We start from the raw sequence: 14,664 nt of genomic DNA, 5'->3' as shown, positions 1-14,664 counted from the left end.
CCCTCTACCCCTCTGTACAGTTTCTCTACTGTAAACCAATAATAATAATAAAAAATTGCATCTAGCATTGTGACTGCCAATGGCCCCTGGCCTTAGCATATATTACTTTTTCTTGCGATGGATAGATGATTCACTTACTTAGAAAAACGTATTTATTGTAAGTCCCTTTGGATAAAGGCGTCTGCTAAATGCCAAAAATGTAAATGTAAATGTAAATGTGGGTTGAGGCGAGTCTAGGGTTAGTCTAGTCTAGGTTAGTGAGTCTACCTTCTGTCCTGGTGCACCAGCCTGTCCCTCTGGGCCTCTGTAGCCAATGCCTGGCTCACCCTAAAAGCACCACAAACAAAACATCAATACAAGTCAATACAAAAAGAACTAAAAGTGTTAAAACACTCAAAAGTGGCAGTCGTTAACAGCACAAAGAACACAACAATATTTAAATACAAAAGTACTAAAAAGCAATTATTCAGGCCGTACTGTACATTTAGTTACATATCGTGACGTTAGAATTATAAGAGTTTTTTTTACACAATCTGATCCATTAGGTGTTTATTAATGCCTGTGTGGTGTTATTCTTAAATAAAATGTTGACATTTTTTTAGCTACCGTAGTAATTCATAAAATACAAAGGTTCCATCTCACAAAACATAATGGAATGTAAAAACGTTGACGCTCAATATCTCTGAACTGCCCTAGACGGAGATAGAACCTTATCATTCTAAGCTCACGATATGTGATATACAGTATGATGACATATGAATATTGTTTACCTCTTGCCCCTTTTCGCCAATCTCCCCCTGAGTGAACACAAAGTAAACCGACAAGTTAGACAGTTTACTGTGGCCCCAGTCTTAACCCTTCCTTATTCCATTTCCTGTATAACAATGAGCCGTCCTACTATGACTACCTCCACCAGCCTCCCCTGCATTCTACGCCTCTCCTGCACCGGAATAGTATCATATCAGACCGCTTGGGCGAAAAGTACATGGAGTTTCCAAGGCTACTGTATCTTTTGTATCGACGACGCCTACGAACAGAGGGAATTATTAATATCCAATAACTAATAATCCTCTTGGTCATGGAGGAGCGGGGACATAAAAGGGCATGGTTTTATCTGAGCTCCGCTGTTTTGACTGACAGGATAGGTGGTTAGGAGGGAAGGAAGGAGGCAGATGACTCTTGACAGATTAATGACAGATCTTGAGTGATATACTTTCCCTGTCCTTACTATTCTTGAAGAGATTACTTCAGGGTGTATTATGGTGTCATTGTATCATAAAAAAGTATTGTATAATGTAAACCTAAAGTATATATATAGTATAGTAATGTATAATGTAAAGTAATATAAAGTAAAGTATAATGATTGGTTGTCACCTTTGGTCCAGGTATTCCATTTTCACCCGGTGCACCCTTTTTAAATGGGGCACAATTGGAACCACAAAACAACTTTAGACAGAATGGATGGTTTTATTCTATCACTTCTCTTCACACAAGACTGGCCAAGGGAATCTGATTGGTGTGCTCTTACCTTTAAATGGGCGTATTCAGGACCTGGATAGGGTCTTCCCCCAGCTTCCTCATCATAGTTGTCCCCTCTCTCCTTCTCCTGACTCTCCCTCTCTCTTTCCATCTCTTCCCTTTCTCTCTCCCACTCCTCTCTCTCCCTGTTCAGATCTCTCTCTCCTTCCTCTGTTTCCACCCTCTCTCTCTCCAGGTCTCTCTCCCTCTCCTCTCTCTCCCTATCCAGATCTCCCTCTCCTCCCTCTGTTGTTTCTACCCTCTCTCTCTCCAGCTCTCTCTCCCTCTCCATCTTCACTCTCTCCGTCTTCTCTCTCTCCAACTCCATCTCTGCCTCTCTGTCCTTCTCCAGCTCCATCCTCTCTTTCTCCATCTCCAACATCTCCCTCTCTCTCTCCATCTTAATCCTGTCCCCATCTTCCTCCTCTGACTCCGGCTCGTAATCTCCACTTCTTTCCACGTCTCTGTCGTTTTCTGCATCAGGATCTATCTCCTCTTCTAGATTTTCCACCCCCCACTCTTCCACCTCTTCTTCCCATTGCCTCTCCACCTCCTCCTCTTTTGGGTCATATTCTTCTCCCTCTCCCTCTACAGGTATGTCTGCATTCATCTCCCTCTCTTTTCCTCTCTTGTTACCTGTCTCTCCCTCACTCTCTCTCTCCCTATAGTTGTTTGGGACAGCTGCAGGGTCCCAGTTGTCTTGCATCTTTCCCTGAGAGCACAAATGAAACATTATACACTTTCCATAGGGCAACACACCACAAACGGGTCTGTTTAGATGATCAGTACCAACACTTACATTCAACCTGTTGTAGCCCCTCGCACCGGACCCCCCAGATTGTAACTTTGGAAAAAGAGAAAGGGAAATGTTTATGTCTGCATGGGCCGTGAAATTATGGTTTCATATTCCATTCCCCGTGTCACCTCATCCTCGTAAAAGTACTGATTTGGTTCCGTAACATCGTCGTGAGCTTAGAATTATAAGGGTCTATCTCCGTTTAGGGTAGTTCAGAGATATTGAGCGTCAAAGTTTTTACATTCCATTATGTTTTGTGAGATGGAACCTTTGTATTTTATTAATTACTAACTCAAAAATGTAAACATTTAAAAAAAATAACACCACACAGGCATTAATAAACACCTAATGGATCAGATTATGTAAAAAACTAAATTTTGACCAAAATGGAGATAGAACCTTATAATTCTAACGTCACGATGTATCATAGTTAGAAAATATATAGAAATATCACAAATGAATAAATCTATTTACTTTTTGTGCCTCCTTGTATCGATTTCTTCCTCCCGCAGTTCCTGGCATGTATGCCTGTAATAGTTATGTCCGGCAAGCATTTATTATTGTTTTCTTTTGAAAATGTCAGCAACAGTCAGCCATGGGCCATTTACAGATTTACAGTACCTGTACTTACCATGTAATCAGGCCAGGGGGCGCTCCTCTTTACTCGAACTGGTGACAGATGCCCCTGCAAATTCCCCAAAACTCCCCTTGAGTCATTTAGTGCTCCATTCATGAGATCTATCTTCAGTCTGAGGCACGTGTGTGCGTGTGTGTGTGTGTGTGTGTGTGTGTGTGTGTGTGTGTGTGCGTGTTTGTGTGTGTGTGTGTGTGTGTGTGTGTGTGTGTGTCTGAAAGTGAGTGAATAGTGGCGGTTGCACGTGCTTGCTAATATCTGTGTGTCATACGTTGTCATATTTGAAGATTTCACCTCACATAGAGTACATCCAATCAATGCATTCTAAACTAATGTTATATTTAAAAAAAGACACGTAGACTTGTTCAGGAAGACATTTGAACATGTTTACTCACCTACATGCACAGAGAGGTTAAATACAAAAGGAAAGATTTCATACCATAAAAATGTCACCAGTGAAAACAGGTAGTAAAATATGAATACAAAAATGGGATGCTAATTTGATAATAATTCTGAATAATATAATAATAGCAACAAACTCAAACACATTCCTTTAAAAAAGTCAAAAAATATTACACAGTAAACAAAATACAATCGTTTTCAATAAATAAGGCTTGGGTGTGGGGATTTCATAACAAGAGATAATGTCTGTTGAGGTAATTATTCAGGCTAGGAACTGAAGTAGCAATGTAGCAACCTGAAGAGAAGATATAGCTCTTCTTAAGGGTTCTGAGCCTCATTAATAAATAAATTAGGTTATGTGAACTTGACTCTAATAATTACATTGATATTGTAGCGAACGGGAACTCGTAGTGTAACTCGCCCCATGCGGGGGTCGAACCCCGCATGGGGCAAGTTACACTACCAGTTCCCGTTCGCTACAATATTGATGGACGAATTTTAGGCTGTGCATATCTTGTATCTCTTTCCTCATTTGAAGTGAAATGTGATACACACTGCTTTTCTGGATTTGACTAAAACACTTCCTCTGGGTTCTAATCACCCCTGAGGTACTTGACTGGTGTCAGACGTGATTCCTGTCATGGACGTGGCATTCGACGAGTGACGTCATCATTGTGCGACGTAAAGAAGTCCCTCCTCGTGTTTTGCTGGTCAGGTTTCGAGGCAGTCTGTCTCCTCACCAGCGATTTCACAGTTTCTACCAACACTTCTCACAAACACAACTCTACAGTCTCAATCTCTCAGGATTTACGAAAGGTCCTGTGACAAAAAAAAAAAGAAATAAACTTTCTATGATCATTTGTTTCCTTTTTATGTTAAATAAATCAGCAATAAAAAAATTTGGTTGCAGCTATTTCCATTCCCATCCAGGCAAAGTTCAGAGGTCATGCTCAATGCATGCTGGGATACTGACGTCCTCCATAGCAAGTTGGCCCATAATGATTTAATAATTTTGACTTTACATATCTTTAAAAAGCTATATTACGTTGGCCTACGCTGGTCTTTTTTAATTTCGCATCAGTCTGTTTAGGTTATCCAATTTGTGTTACTGTTTTGCACTGGTGAAATTCTTACAGAGGTTAATTAAAGAAAATGGTTATGAAATAGTTCAGAGGAATTGCAAGTGCTCAGATCACAGATCAGATGAAATAGTTCTTCAATGGCATCCACAACACAATATTGCCTTTTTAAGATAAGCGAGATATGATAATCATGAACATATTATTTGCACATTAGCATAATATGAAAATTATTTTATTATGTTATATTTTGATATGTTTTTTGGGGGGGAAGGGGGAGGCAGAACCCAGTATTTTTTGCATTTCCCCCATAAAAAACATCTGGCAAAAGCCATGATTATCCTGTTCGTGATTGGAATGTCAATGAAAATCATTGATCTAAGCACTTGGCCACATGTATGCATTCATAGTCTAGGGGAAGAGGCTAATACAATCAGCATGCATAAACCTGGGTTTGGTTAGAAGAGAAGAGTAGAGGGATGGTCAGACCCCTACCTTCTCTGGTTCCTCCGTTGTGCTTAGAGGAATAGGTGTGGTGAATGCCCCCTGGTTTGGAGGTAAATGTAGCAAAGACACATAGTATGTATCACACAGACTGCATATTGCATGCAAACAATAGGGAATAAACAACACAAAGAGGTGGTATTTATGCTTGACCTTATGATTTAGGTCTCTCTCAATCTTTATTTTACCTGATGTTCAATCTTTCAGACTACATTATACAGTATGTTGAAACAAACTAAACTAGTACAAAACAATATAGTCACTGTATGGTATACGGTAGTATGTGGCATCAAGAGATACATTGTTGTACTTATTTCCTTGAATTCAGCACAACCTGGTACTAAATAGCCATTTGTGTTGTTTGGGTCAATGAATCTCAAACAAACCGCAAATATAGTTAGTATGCAACTTTGTATGCAACTTTCTTTGTATGAAAAAAGAAAAATGCCTGAAGCTTAATACAGGGCTGTACAATAATGTGTTACCAGTAACAAGCCTACAATGTCATACCTGCTCAGTGTGTCCCCTTGGCTGAGAGGGAGGCCACTCTACTGTTGTGAGGCCACTCTGCAAGAAATATCAATCATTAAAGAGTCAATATTACACACACAGATGACAGTCTCTCACTGTGATATTTGTCTCTGTCAGATCTGATCAGTGGACTGTCTAGGGGAGCATGGTCAAAATGCAATCTGCTTTTAATATTCCACTGCTTGTGATTGTAAAGAAGAAGAAAATGGAACTGAACCATTTCTACTTCTAAAGGCCAATGCACACGGCGTGCGATTTTGTCGCACCGCCGAATTCGATTCCATTGTTTTGAATGAGACAATGCACACGGCGTGCGATGCGATATTGTCGCACGACAACATTCGATTCTCAATTCACACCAATTGAAAGAATTCAAAGAATTGAGAATCGAATGTTGTCGTGCGACAAAATCGCACGCCGTGTGCATTGGCCTTAACTCTTGAATACTATGTGGCCCTTAATTACCGTAGGAGTTCCTGATAACGTTGAACAGATAAGGTTTCTGAGCAAGAAGCTGATTTGCAGTAAAGACCATGGGGTGGAGCAGTCAGTAGCACAGAGGACCATGAATGTTCTCACCTCTTTGCTCAGTAGATGGGGTGCGCTGTCTGTTGTGACTTCAAACTGCTTGAGATGGAAATGACAAGTTAATGATATGCTACATATAACCATCAATAATACATTGTAATATACACAACACGGTTTTCCAGGAAACATCAGTTTTGATACCTGTTCTCTTTTCTCCCTCTCTTCCTCTGAGAGTAACAGGTCCTCTGTGGAAATCTTATCCTGTTTAAAAAAAGAAGAAGAACAAAAAAACACATCTGTGAACAAAACAACACTCACAAAGTGACAGTTTTGTGAGACACTACAACTAGTGAGAAAGAGTTGTTGGAGTAGAAGTTCTACACACAATCACCAATGAATCCCCTGGGAGTTGTGTTATAATCAGAACTGTGTCATCATCACAAACTAATTAATTTCTTTTTGAGAGTGGGCGTGGTAATCTAAAGCTCCTTGTCTGTGTGGGAGTGAATACATACAGTGGGGTGTACAAATGTGGGCACCCCTAGTCAAAATGCCTTTTACAATTACAATCTAAGTGAAATGAAACAAATCTAACCTCTAAATGGTACAAAGTTAAACATGACACATTTCATCACATTTTAAAGCAAGATTAGTTTTTAAATGTTTACTTTTTACAGTTTGGTTTGGTTTGTTTATTTGGATCCACGATTAGATACAGCAAATATGCAGTAGCTATTCTTCCTGGGGTCCTCATACCATACTTTCCCCCCCAAAAAATCATCTTAAACACAATACAGTCAATGCACTTCCATAACATTCATACATACATACATACAGTAGCTCTATTATTTACTTTTTAGTTGAAGACAACTTAATAACGAAATAAAGAAAAATAATACAAAATAATACAAAAGTGGAGAGACAAAAACATAACTCTCCTTACCCTAGGGATCACAAGATAGCTCATTTTACCAGTGAGAAACACTTAATTGTTTTCAGGGTATCCCGTATGTAAACAGATACATCTTTAATTTTTTGTTAAAGCAACTTCTGTTACTATCTGAAACTAAAAAGCTTGGTAATGAATTCCATGCCACCGTTGCTCTGTAGTGAACCGTTGCTTTTGCTACATTTGTTCTGCATGGAGGAAGCCTGAGGGTCAGACGCCAGTCTCCTGGACACTGTGGCCAGACAACTGGACTCGGCGCACCCCCACAGCAGGATTTTATTGATGGACTTTTCCTCTGCCTTCAATACAGTGAAAGCTGACATTCTGCTACACCATCTAGCAGAGCTTGACGTCAGCCCCACACTGATTTTATGGTTTAAGAACTTTTTAACAGACAGACCACAGCAGGTGGAGGTAAACGGCTTCACATCCAGTAAGATGATTTTAAACACAGGCCTCCCCCAAGGCTGCGTCTCATCCCCCCAACTCTTCGCTGTCTACACCACATCACCTGCAGCAGAGAAGGGATGGTGCTGCTGAAATACGCAGACGACATGGCCTTGGTGGCCCACCTGACTGGGGCCGATGCCCTGGCCAAGTACCACCAGGCAGCAGGAAACCTAGCCCTGGTGTTTCAGCAAAGCTCCCTGGAGCTCAACACCAGCAAGACTAAAGAGCTGTGCTTTGGGAGCAGGGAGAAGGCAGACTGTCACCAGCCTTCTCTCTTCCAATCCCTCAGCATCGACGGCCAGCTGGTTGAACAGCTACAGTCCTTTAAGTACCTGGGGACAGAGGTTGACATCTCTCCGTCCTTCTCCCAGCACATTGACTCAGTCTACAAAAAGGCCCAGCAGCGCCTCCACCTGCTGAGGAAGCTCAGGGCTTTTAACGTCAGCAAGGACATTTTAACCCTGGTTTACCCTGGTTTAACCCTGGTTTAACCCTGGTTTACCCTGGTTTACAAATCACTCATTGAATCCATTCTCACCTTCAATAACACATCCTGGTACAACTCCCTCACTGTCAAATACAAAACCAAACTCTCCTGTATAGTCAATCAGGCAAGTAAAATCATCGGCTCACCGCTCACCTCAAACTCCCCTGTCTGAAATCTACAACCGGTCACTAATCAGGAAAGCCACACCAATCACACAGGACCCCTCTCACCCCCTCCACCAATCATTTCAGCCACTTCCATCAGGCCGCCGTTACAGAACTCCACTGGCCCGGAAAAACACATACAAACAATCATTCATCCCCACTGCAACCACCGCCCTGAACATTTTAAAATAGGAAGCACACAGTTTTTCTTTTAAACCACAACATTTTAGCTTTTTAAATCATAATACTGTTTTTTTACTATTATTTTTAAATGACTGGACTTTTTAAATAGGCACTACATTTTATAAACACTGTTATATCTGTCTGTTTTTATTGTATGTATGTGACCTATGTGTGTTTTTAATGTGGAAACTGTTTTCATGAACTGCACAAAGCCTGTCAAAGGAGATTTTCTGTCACTGTGTGACAGACAATAAAGCAATCTTGAATCTTGAATCTACCTTCTGATGCCTGCCGAGTACAGTACTGATGTTCATCTGAGAAGAACGTTAGTTTATTATAGAGTACTTCTGGGATTCTATGTAAAAAAAGTTTTAATGAAAGACACAAGTGAGTGATGTAATTTACTTTTGACATTTAACCAGGTGAGTTGATTATGCATTGCCGTGCCACCTGTTCTATATGGACAATTCAGAGCTATACGAGCTGCTTTGTTTTGGGCTACTTGTAGCTTGTGCAAATTACTTTGTGTTGTATTGGACCAGATGACCGCACCGTAATCTAGATGTGACAGAACCAGCGCCTGAGTTAGTTGTTTAATCAGGTATGGGCAAAACATTTTTTACAGTGTCTTACTACTGCCATGCCTCTGCCCATTTTTATCACCTTCTGATTAATGTAGCTGTCCCACGACATTCTGTTATCAATAATTAATCCCAATAATTTCACCTCTGTTTTTTGTTCTATATGTTTATCTCCTATAATCAAGTTCAAAGCTGGTGCAGATTTCAGCTTGTATCTTGAGCCCAAAACCATTGATTTAGTTTTCTCAATATTAAGAGCTAGTCTATTTCCTGTCACCCATTCCTTAATGAACTTTAGTTCTTTATTTAACACCTCATCCTCCAGTTCTTCTATGTTTGCTGAAGCATCTACTGTGGAATCGTCAGCGTACATAACCATGGTGGCAGAATTCAAAACCAACGGCAAATCATTTGTGAAAATAGAAAATAAAAGTGGCCCAGGACAGCTTCCTTGCGGCACCCCGACATCCACAGCTCTCATCTTAGAGTAACTACCGTTAAAATAAACTGAGCATTTCCTGTTTGTTAGATAACTCTTAATCCATTTATTTGCAGAGTCGTCAAATCCATAGCAGCTTAATTTATTCAATACGATTGAATGATCCAATATGTCGAAGGCTGCACTAAAATCTAATAATACAGTACCAATTCAATTTTGCCTATTTATATCTCTCAACCAATCATCCGCCATCTGAGTTAGCGCTGTAGTTGTGGAGTGACCCTTTTTATATGCATGTTGAAATACAGTGTTTAAATGTTATTACAAAAATACCCTTGTATTTGTTCATATACTATTCTTTCCATGATTTTACTCAGTAAGCTTATTGGTCGACTGTTTTTCCCTGAAAATATTTCTTTACTGTCTCTGGGTAATGGAATAATCTTAGCAATTTTCCACTCTGACGGACAATTTCATTTGTTAAAACTTAAATTAATAATGAAAGCAATAGGCAGAGCAACCAAATCTGCTACAGGTTTAAGTAGTGTTGGGGTTTTATATCATTTTATACTGAGAAATGTAAGTCTCTCTACAGTTTGGCGAATCTAGCACTCAAGGAAGGCCCATTTCCTTCCTGTAAGCAAGGGATGGGCCAAGATCTGTGGCGCAGTGAATAATTCTGGCTATGGACGGGGCCCATAACTTGTGTAATCACAGATTTGTATGATTGGTTCCCAAGAATGGTGACCTCATGACCAAGGACAGTTCTATAAATTGGGGGCTTCTTGCTTTTGGGCTATTGCTTTCTTGATTATTGGTCTGCTCATTTCTCTCTGCACTCATGTCATTTGGCTAATAAAAGGCCTCTTTAGAGACAATTGATCTAAGCTCTTTGTGCTTTATAAGTTCTACTAAATCTATTAAGAATCAATTATATCCCACAACAGTAGCTTTACGTCCAGGTTATCAATACCTGACTGTGTTTCTTTTGCTGCTCGCAGGAGTTTCTCCACTGTATCTCCAGTATTTTTCCTCAAATTGAAAGCTACACAATGTATCATTCATTATTTTGTCCTTTTACTTGAAATGCAATCTTTCTCTTTTCTGTTATCCCTTAGTTTCTGGATCTTGTCATCATTTTTTAAAACTGAAATAGTTTCTATAGCCATTTCTACTGGTTTAAGTGAGAATATTTCCATCAGTTTCCATCAGTTTCAAAATAATAAAACAAGGAAAAAGGCCTTGTGCAAAAGTTTGGAAGCCCTGTCAGCTAGTACTTTGTAACTCCTCCTCGGGCAAATATAACAGCTTGCAAAATCATGGTATAATGGTTGATGGAGGAGACAATCAATCGTGGCAGAAACGCACAAATAGTGAAAATACCACCGCTCATCCCTAATCAGATTTAGCTGAGGTGCTGGAGCTGAAGCAGCATCCGCACACACAAAACTGTCAAATCTGTGTTTTTTATTGCACAAGTGTTCGGTCTTTCATTACATAGGCGTGCCTGAAGAAGGTCTGGAAGACTGAAAGCTTGCGCAGTAAAACAAAGTTAAGGTTTCTGAGCAAGAAGCTGATTTGCAGTAAAGACAATGGGGTGGAGCAGTCAGTAGCACAGAGGACCATGAATGTTCTCACCTCTTTGCTCAGTAGATGGGGTGCGCTGTCTGTTGTGACTTCAAACTGCTTGAGATGGAAATGACAAGTCAATGATATGCTACATATAACCATCAATAATACACTATGTAAAAATGTAACAACACGATTTTCCAGGAAACATCAGTTTTGATACCTGTTCTCTTTTCTCCCTCTCTTCCTCTGAGAGTAACAGGTCCTCTGTGGAAATCTTATCCTGTTTAAAAAAAGAAGAAGAACAAAAAAACACATCTGTGAACAAAACAACACTCACAAAGTGACAGTTTTGTGAGACACTACAACTAGTGAGAAAGAGTTGTTGGAGTAGAAGTTCTACACACAATCACCAATGAATCCCCTGGGTGTTGTGTTATAATCAGAACTGTGTCATCATCACAAACTAATTATTTTCTTTTTGAGAGTGGGCGTGGTAATCTAAAGCTCCTTGTCTGTGTGGGAGTGAATACATCTGCGTTTTCTCTATAGAGAAGTAGCCAGTCATATCAGGTCAAACACGTGCACGCGCGCGCACACACATACATACAGGTGTACACACGCACGCACATACTTCTTAGAAATGTGTGTGTGATTATGAGGTTGACAGGATGACATTAAGTGTGGCACTCTACCTACAATCATTCCAGCATCAATGTTTACCCCTTGTTTACGTGAGGTGTCATTTGATGTTTAGGGGGGTGTTATGGGGAAAGTGACGTCATAGTGTACCAACTGTCACCGTACCTGACAGCTACTCACCTCATATTCATAACTGAACTCATCGTCGTAAATTATCTCCTCCTCCTCCTCCTCCTCCTCCTCCTGCTGCTCGCTTGCCTTCAGATGAAAGAGAAGAAGGTGAGTCATTTATGCAAATGTGATGAACTGATTATCAAGTCTGTTAATGAGGCAAAGCAACAACCAAGGGTGTACAAGACTTACAGTATTTAACACACAAGTTAAAACATCGACAAACACAAAAGCCAAGAGATGTTAGGAGGAGAATGCATGCTTTTAGTTATGTTTCACTATCTGGGATTGTCATTAATGGTTTCTAATGTTTAGGTTCAGGTTAGGCATAAGGCATGGTTATACTTGCATAGTTAGAAAAAAGGTTAGGTTTCGGTTTTAGATTTAGCTGGGAAAGAAATTGTAAAAGTGTTTTTCTTCTCACACACATTACAGTTGCCCCCCCAGGACAGTAAAGGGTTAAATGCGTAGCAACGGACTGTTAATACAGTGACACTGCACATGACATTTGACAGTTTGGTCATTGAGGTTAGGACAGCCTCCATATTTAGTTTGGGCATCAGTGAGGTAAGATTAGTTTCCATGTTTAGTTTGGGCGTTTACCAGGCGTTGTCTCTGCCTCTTATGACGTCCTTTGTTTCCCTTGCCCTGGTCAACAAAGTTCACAGTTAAAAGTTTACCATGCTGTAGCAGTTATGGTGGTCGAAAAAAAGTTATTGTTGTCGAGAAAATGTGTTCAAGGGCTGATTAATAATGAGTTTCAAGTAGATACACTTTCTTTTTTTCCCACAGTTGTTTAGATGTTTAAGAACACGTCAACAGGTTTTTTTGTTTTGTGTCTAACTGTCTTTTATAGCATCTAATTAGACCTATTTATTCAAAGATTTAAAGTCAGTTGTCATAGTCACTAATGAAAAATATGTGTTTTAAACAACTAATTCAACAATATAAATCATATAAGTTACTAATTATTCAAGATAATTAACGCAGTTATTTCACAGTTAGAATGAAGTCTGCAGACAAGTCTTGTAGAGACCAGATAGACAGTGGGATAACCAATGTATTCAGTCCATTTCAAGAGGAACTGCTTGCTGCTTGGAACTGCACAGGAAGTGACATCACCTTCTCCCTATGCTTCTTCTTCTTCTCTCCTGAGTGCTTCTTCAGAGTGTCTTCCTGCCTGAGGAGGAGGGTCTCTACTGCTGCTTCAGGAGCCCCGGAGACTTTCTGAGAGATACAATTATTATGGTAGTGATCCAGATCCACTTGCTAAGTTCATATTCAAATTCACATGCATGCAGACACACACCTCTCAACACACACACACACACGCGCACACGAGCGCACGCACGCACGCACACGCGCACACACACACACACACACACACACACACACACACACACACACACACACACACACACACACACAACTAAACATCTAGTGCCGGCTAATGGTACATTTCAATGACACTCAGAAGTAGATATTATTTCAGATGTTGTTTGCTCGTGCACATGAACACTTATAATCATGGGAGTGAAATAGTAACAGTCCGGATAGGGGACCGTACCTCCTCAGTAGTAGTAGTGTAGTTAGATGTGGTTAAAGTATCCTTAGGAGACGGGGGTGCTCCACTGAAGTTCCCTACAACAGGAGTTCTCCCTTCTGTCCCCTTCGATCTGACCCCTCCCCTGGCCAAGTCCTGGTCCTCGTGGAGAGCGCTGATGCCCCAGAAGGTAGGCCCCTCCGCTGTCTCATTTAACGGATCCTTCAGATGAGAAAGAATGGTAAATACATCTAGGAACACCCTAGGAACACCACAAAATGTACTGTTAAGGTAAATACATCTAGGAAAACCACTAAACGTGCTGTTAAGGTTATTGACTAAAACATACTGTAGAGACATGGGTTTTCACCTCCTCACTTGATGTTCACTTCCCCAGTGATGATAGCAGGGACAAAATACCAGACGTTTTGGATGACAAGGAATGAGCCGTAACAGTATATCCTAGCCAGTTAAGGGCAGTACAGACTCTTTTAAGACAGGCCTAAAAACCCTTTTATTCAAAAAGGCCTTTGACTGCTGAACCTGTGTTCATTCTTGTGATTTATTTTGTTTGTTTTTTACTATGTTTTTACTATGTTTTTTATTATGTTGGTTTTTGTTTTGTTTTTTACTTATTATGTTTTTAGGTTGTTTTTGTTTTAACTTGTGTTTTTACGGTTGTTAGCACTCTGAGATTCTTTTTGAATTAGAAGTGCAATACAAATTAAATGCACTATTATTATTATTATTATTATTATTATTATTATTATTATTATTATTATTATTATTAGTATGGTTTCAGTGGAGGCTTACAGAAAAATGTGGTTCTGGTAGCTGTCTGTGGAGGTCCGTGTCCACCTCCTCCTCTATGGTGTCCATCTCTGTCAGCGACTCCTTGGAGAGGTCATACTTCACAGCGCTCTGTGTACAACAAGGACTTGTTAGCCTCATCAAGCTAACACACTCCCATCCAAAGACAAGATGTGAGGAGCTCTATGACAGGTCTTCTAGGTCAAAGGTCAACTGTCACATCGTGACGTTAGAATTATAAGGTTCTATCTCCATTTTTGTCAAAATTTAGTTTTTTACATAATCTGATCCATTAGGTGTTTATTAATGCCTGTGTGTCCATTTTTTAAATGTTGACATTTTTGAGTTAGTAATTCATAAAATACAAAGGTTCCATCTCACAAAACATAATGGAATGTAAAAATGTTGACGCTCAATATCTCTAAACGGAGATAGAACCTTATAATTCTAAGCTCACGAAATACCAATGTTTTTGAATGTTTTTTTGTCATAATGGTGTTGCTTACTGTATACTCAGTGATAACGTTGGAGCCATGGCCCTCCTTCTCTACATTGGTTCTCTTGGAGGTAGTGAGGACGTGTAGCAGCTCCTCCATGCCGTCCTGCAGCAGCCTTTCAATCAAGGCTTTCAGCAACGGCAGCTGGGGGAAAGAACAGTAAAAGAGTATTTTCTAAGGCGGACAT

At 40.1% G+C, this 14,664-nt stretch overlaps 1 protein-coding gene across 1 annotated transcript in view; it reads right to left on the bottom strand.

Annotated features, from left to right (window-relative positions):
• The window catches only part of col7a1l (collagen type VII alpha 1-like), a gene marked incomplete at both ends in the record, with an annotated part of 123,082 nt that overhangs the window by 28,828 nt on the left and 79,590 nt on the right, over positions 1–14,664 (bottom strand). The window contains 9 exons of the mRNA XM_080538281.1: positions 268–327; positions 771–797; positions 1,375–1,410; positions 11,622–11,714; positions 12,231–12,275; positions 12,750–12,854; positions 13,195–13,392; positions 13,984–14,091; positions 14,487–14,621. Of these exons, the coding sequence (XP_080394407.1) occupies positions 268–327; positions 771–797; positions 1,375–1,410; positions 11,622–11,714; positions 12,231–12,275; positions 12,750–12,854; positions 13,195–13,392; positions 13,984–14,091; positions 14,487–14,621 (807 nt within the window). The remainder of the gene's footprint in view (positions 1–267; positions 328–770; positions 798–1,374; positions 1,411–11,621; positions 11,715–12,230; positions 12,276–12,749; positions 12,855–13,194; positions 13,393–13,983; positions 14,092–14,486; positions 14,622–14,664) is intronic.

This window comes from Nansenia antarctica, assembly GCF_963989245.1.
Source record: "Nansenia antarctica genome assembly, chromosome: 8".
Lineage (NCBI taxonomy): Eukaryota > Metazoa > Chordata > Actinopteri > Argentiniformes > Microstomatidae > Nansenia > Nansenia antarctica.
This window is presented reverse-complemented; position numbering and strand designations above follow the sequence as displayed.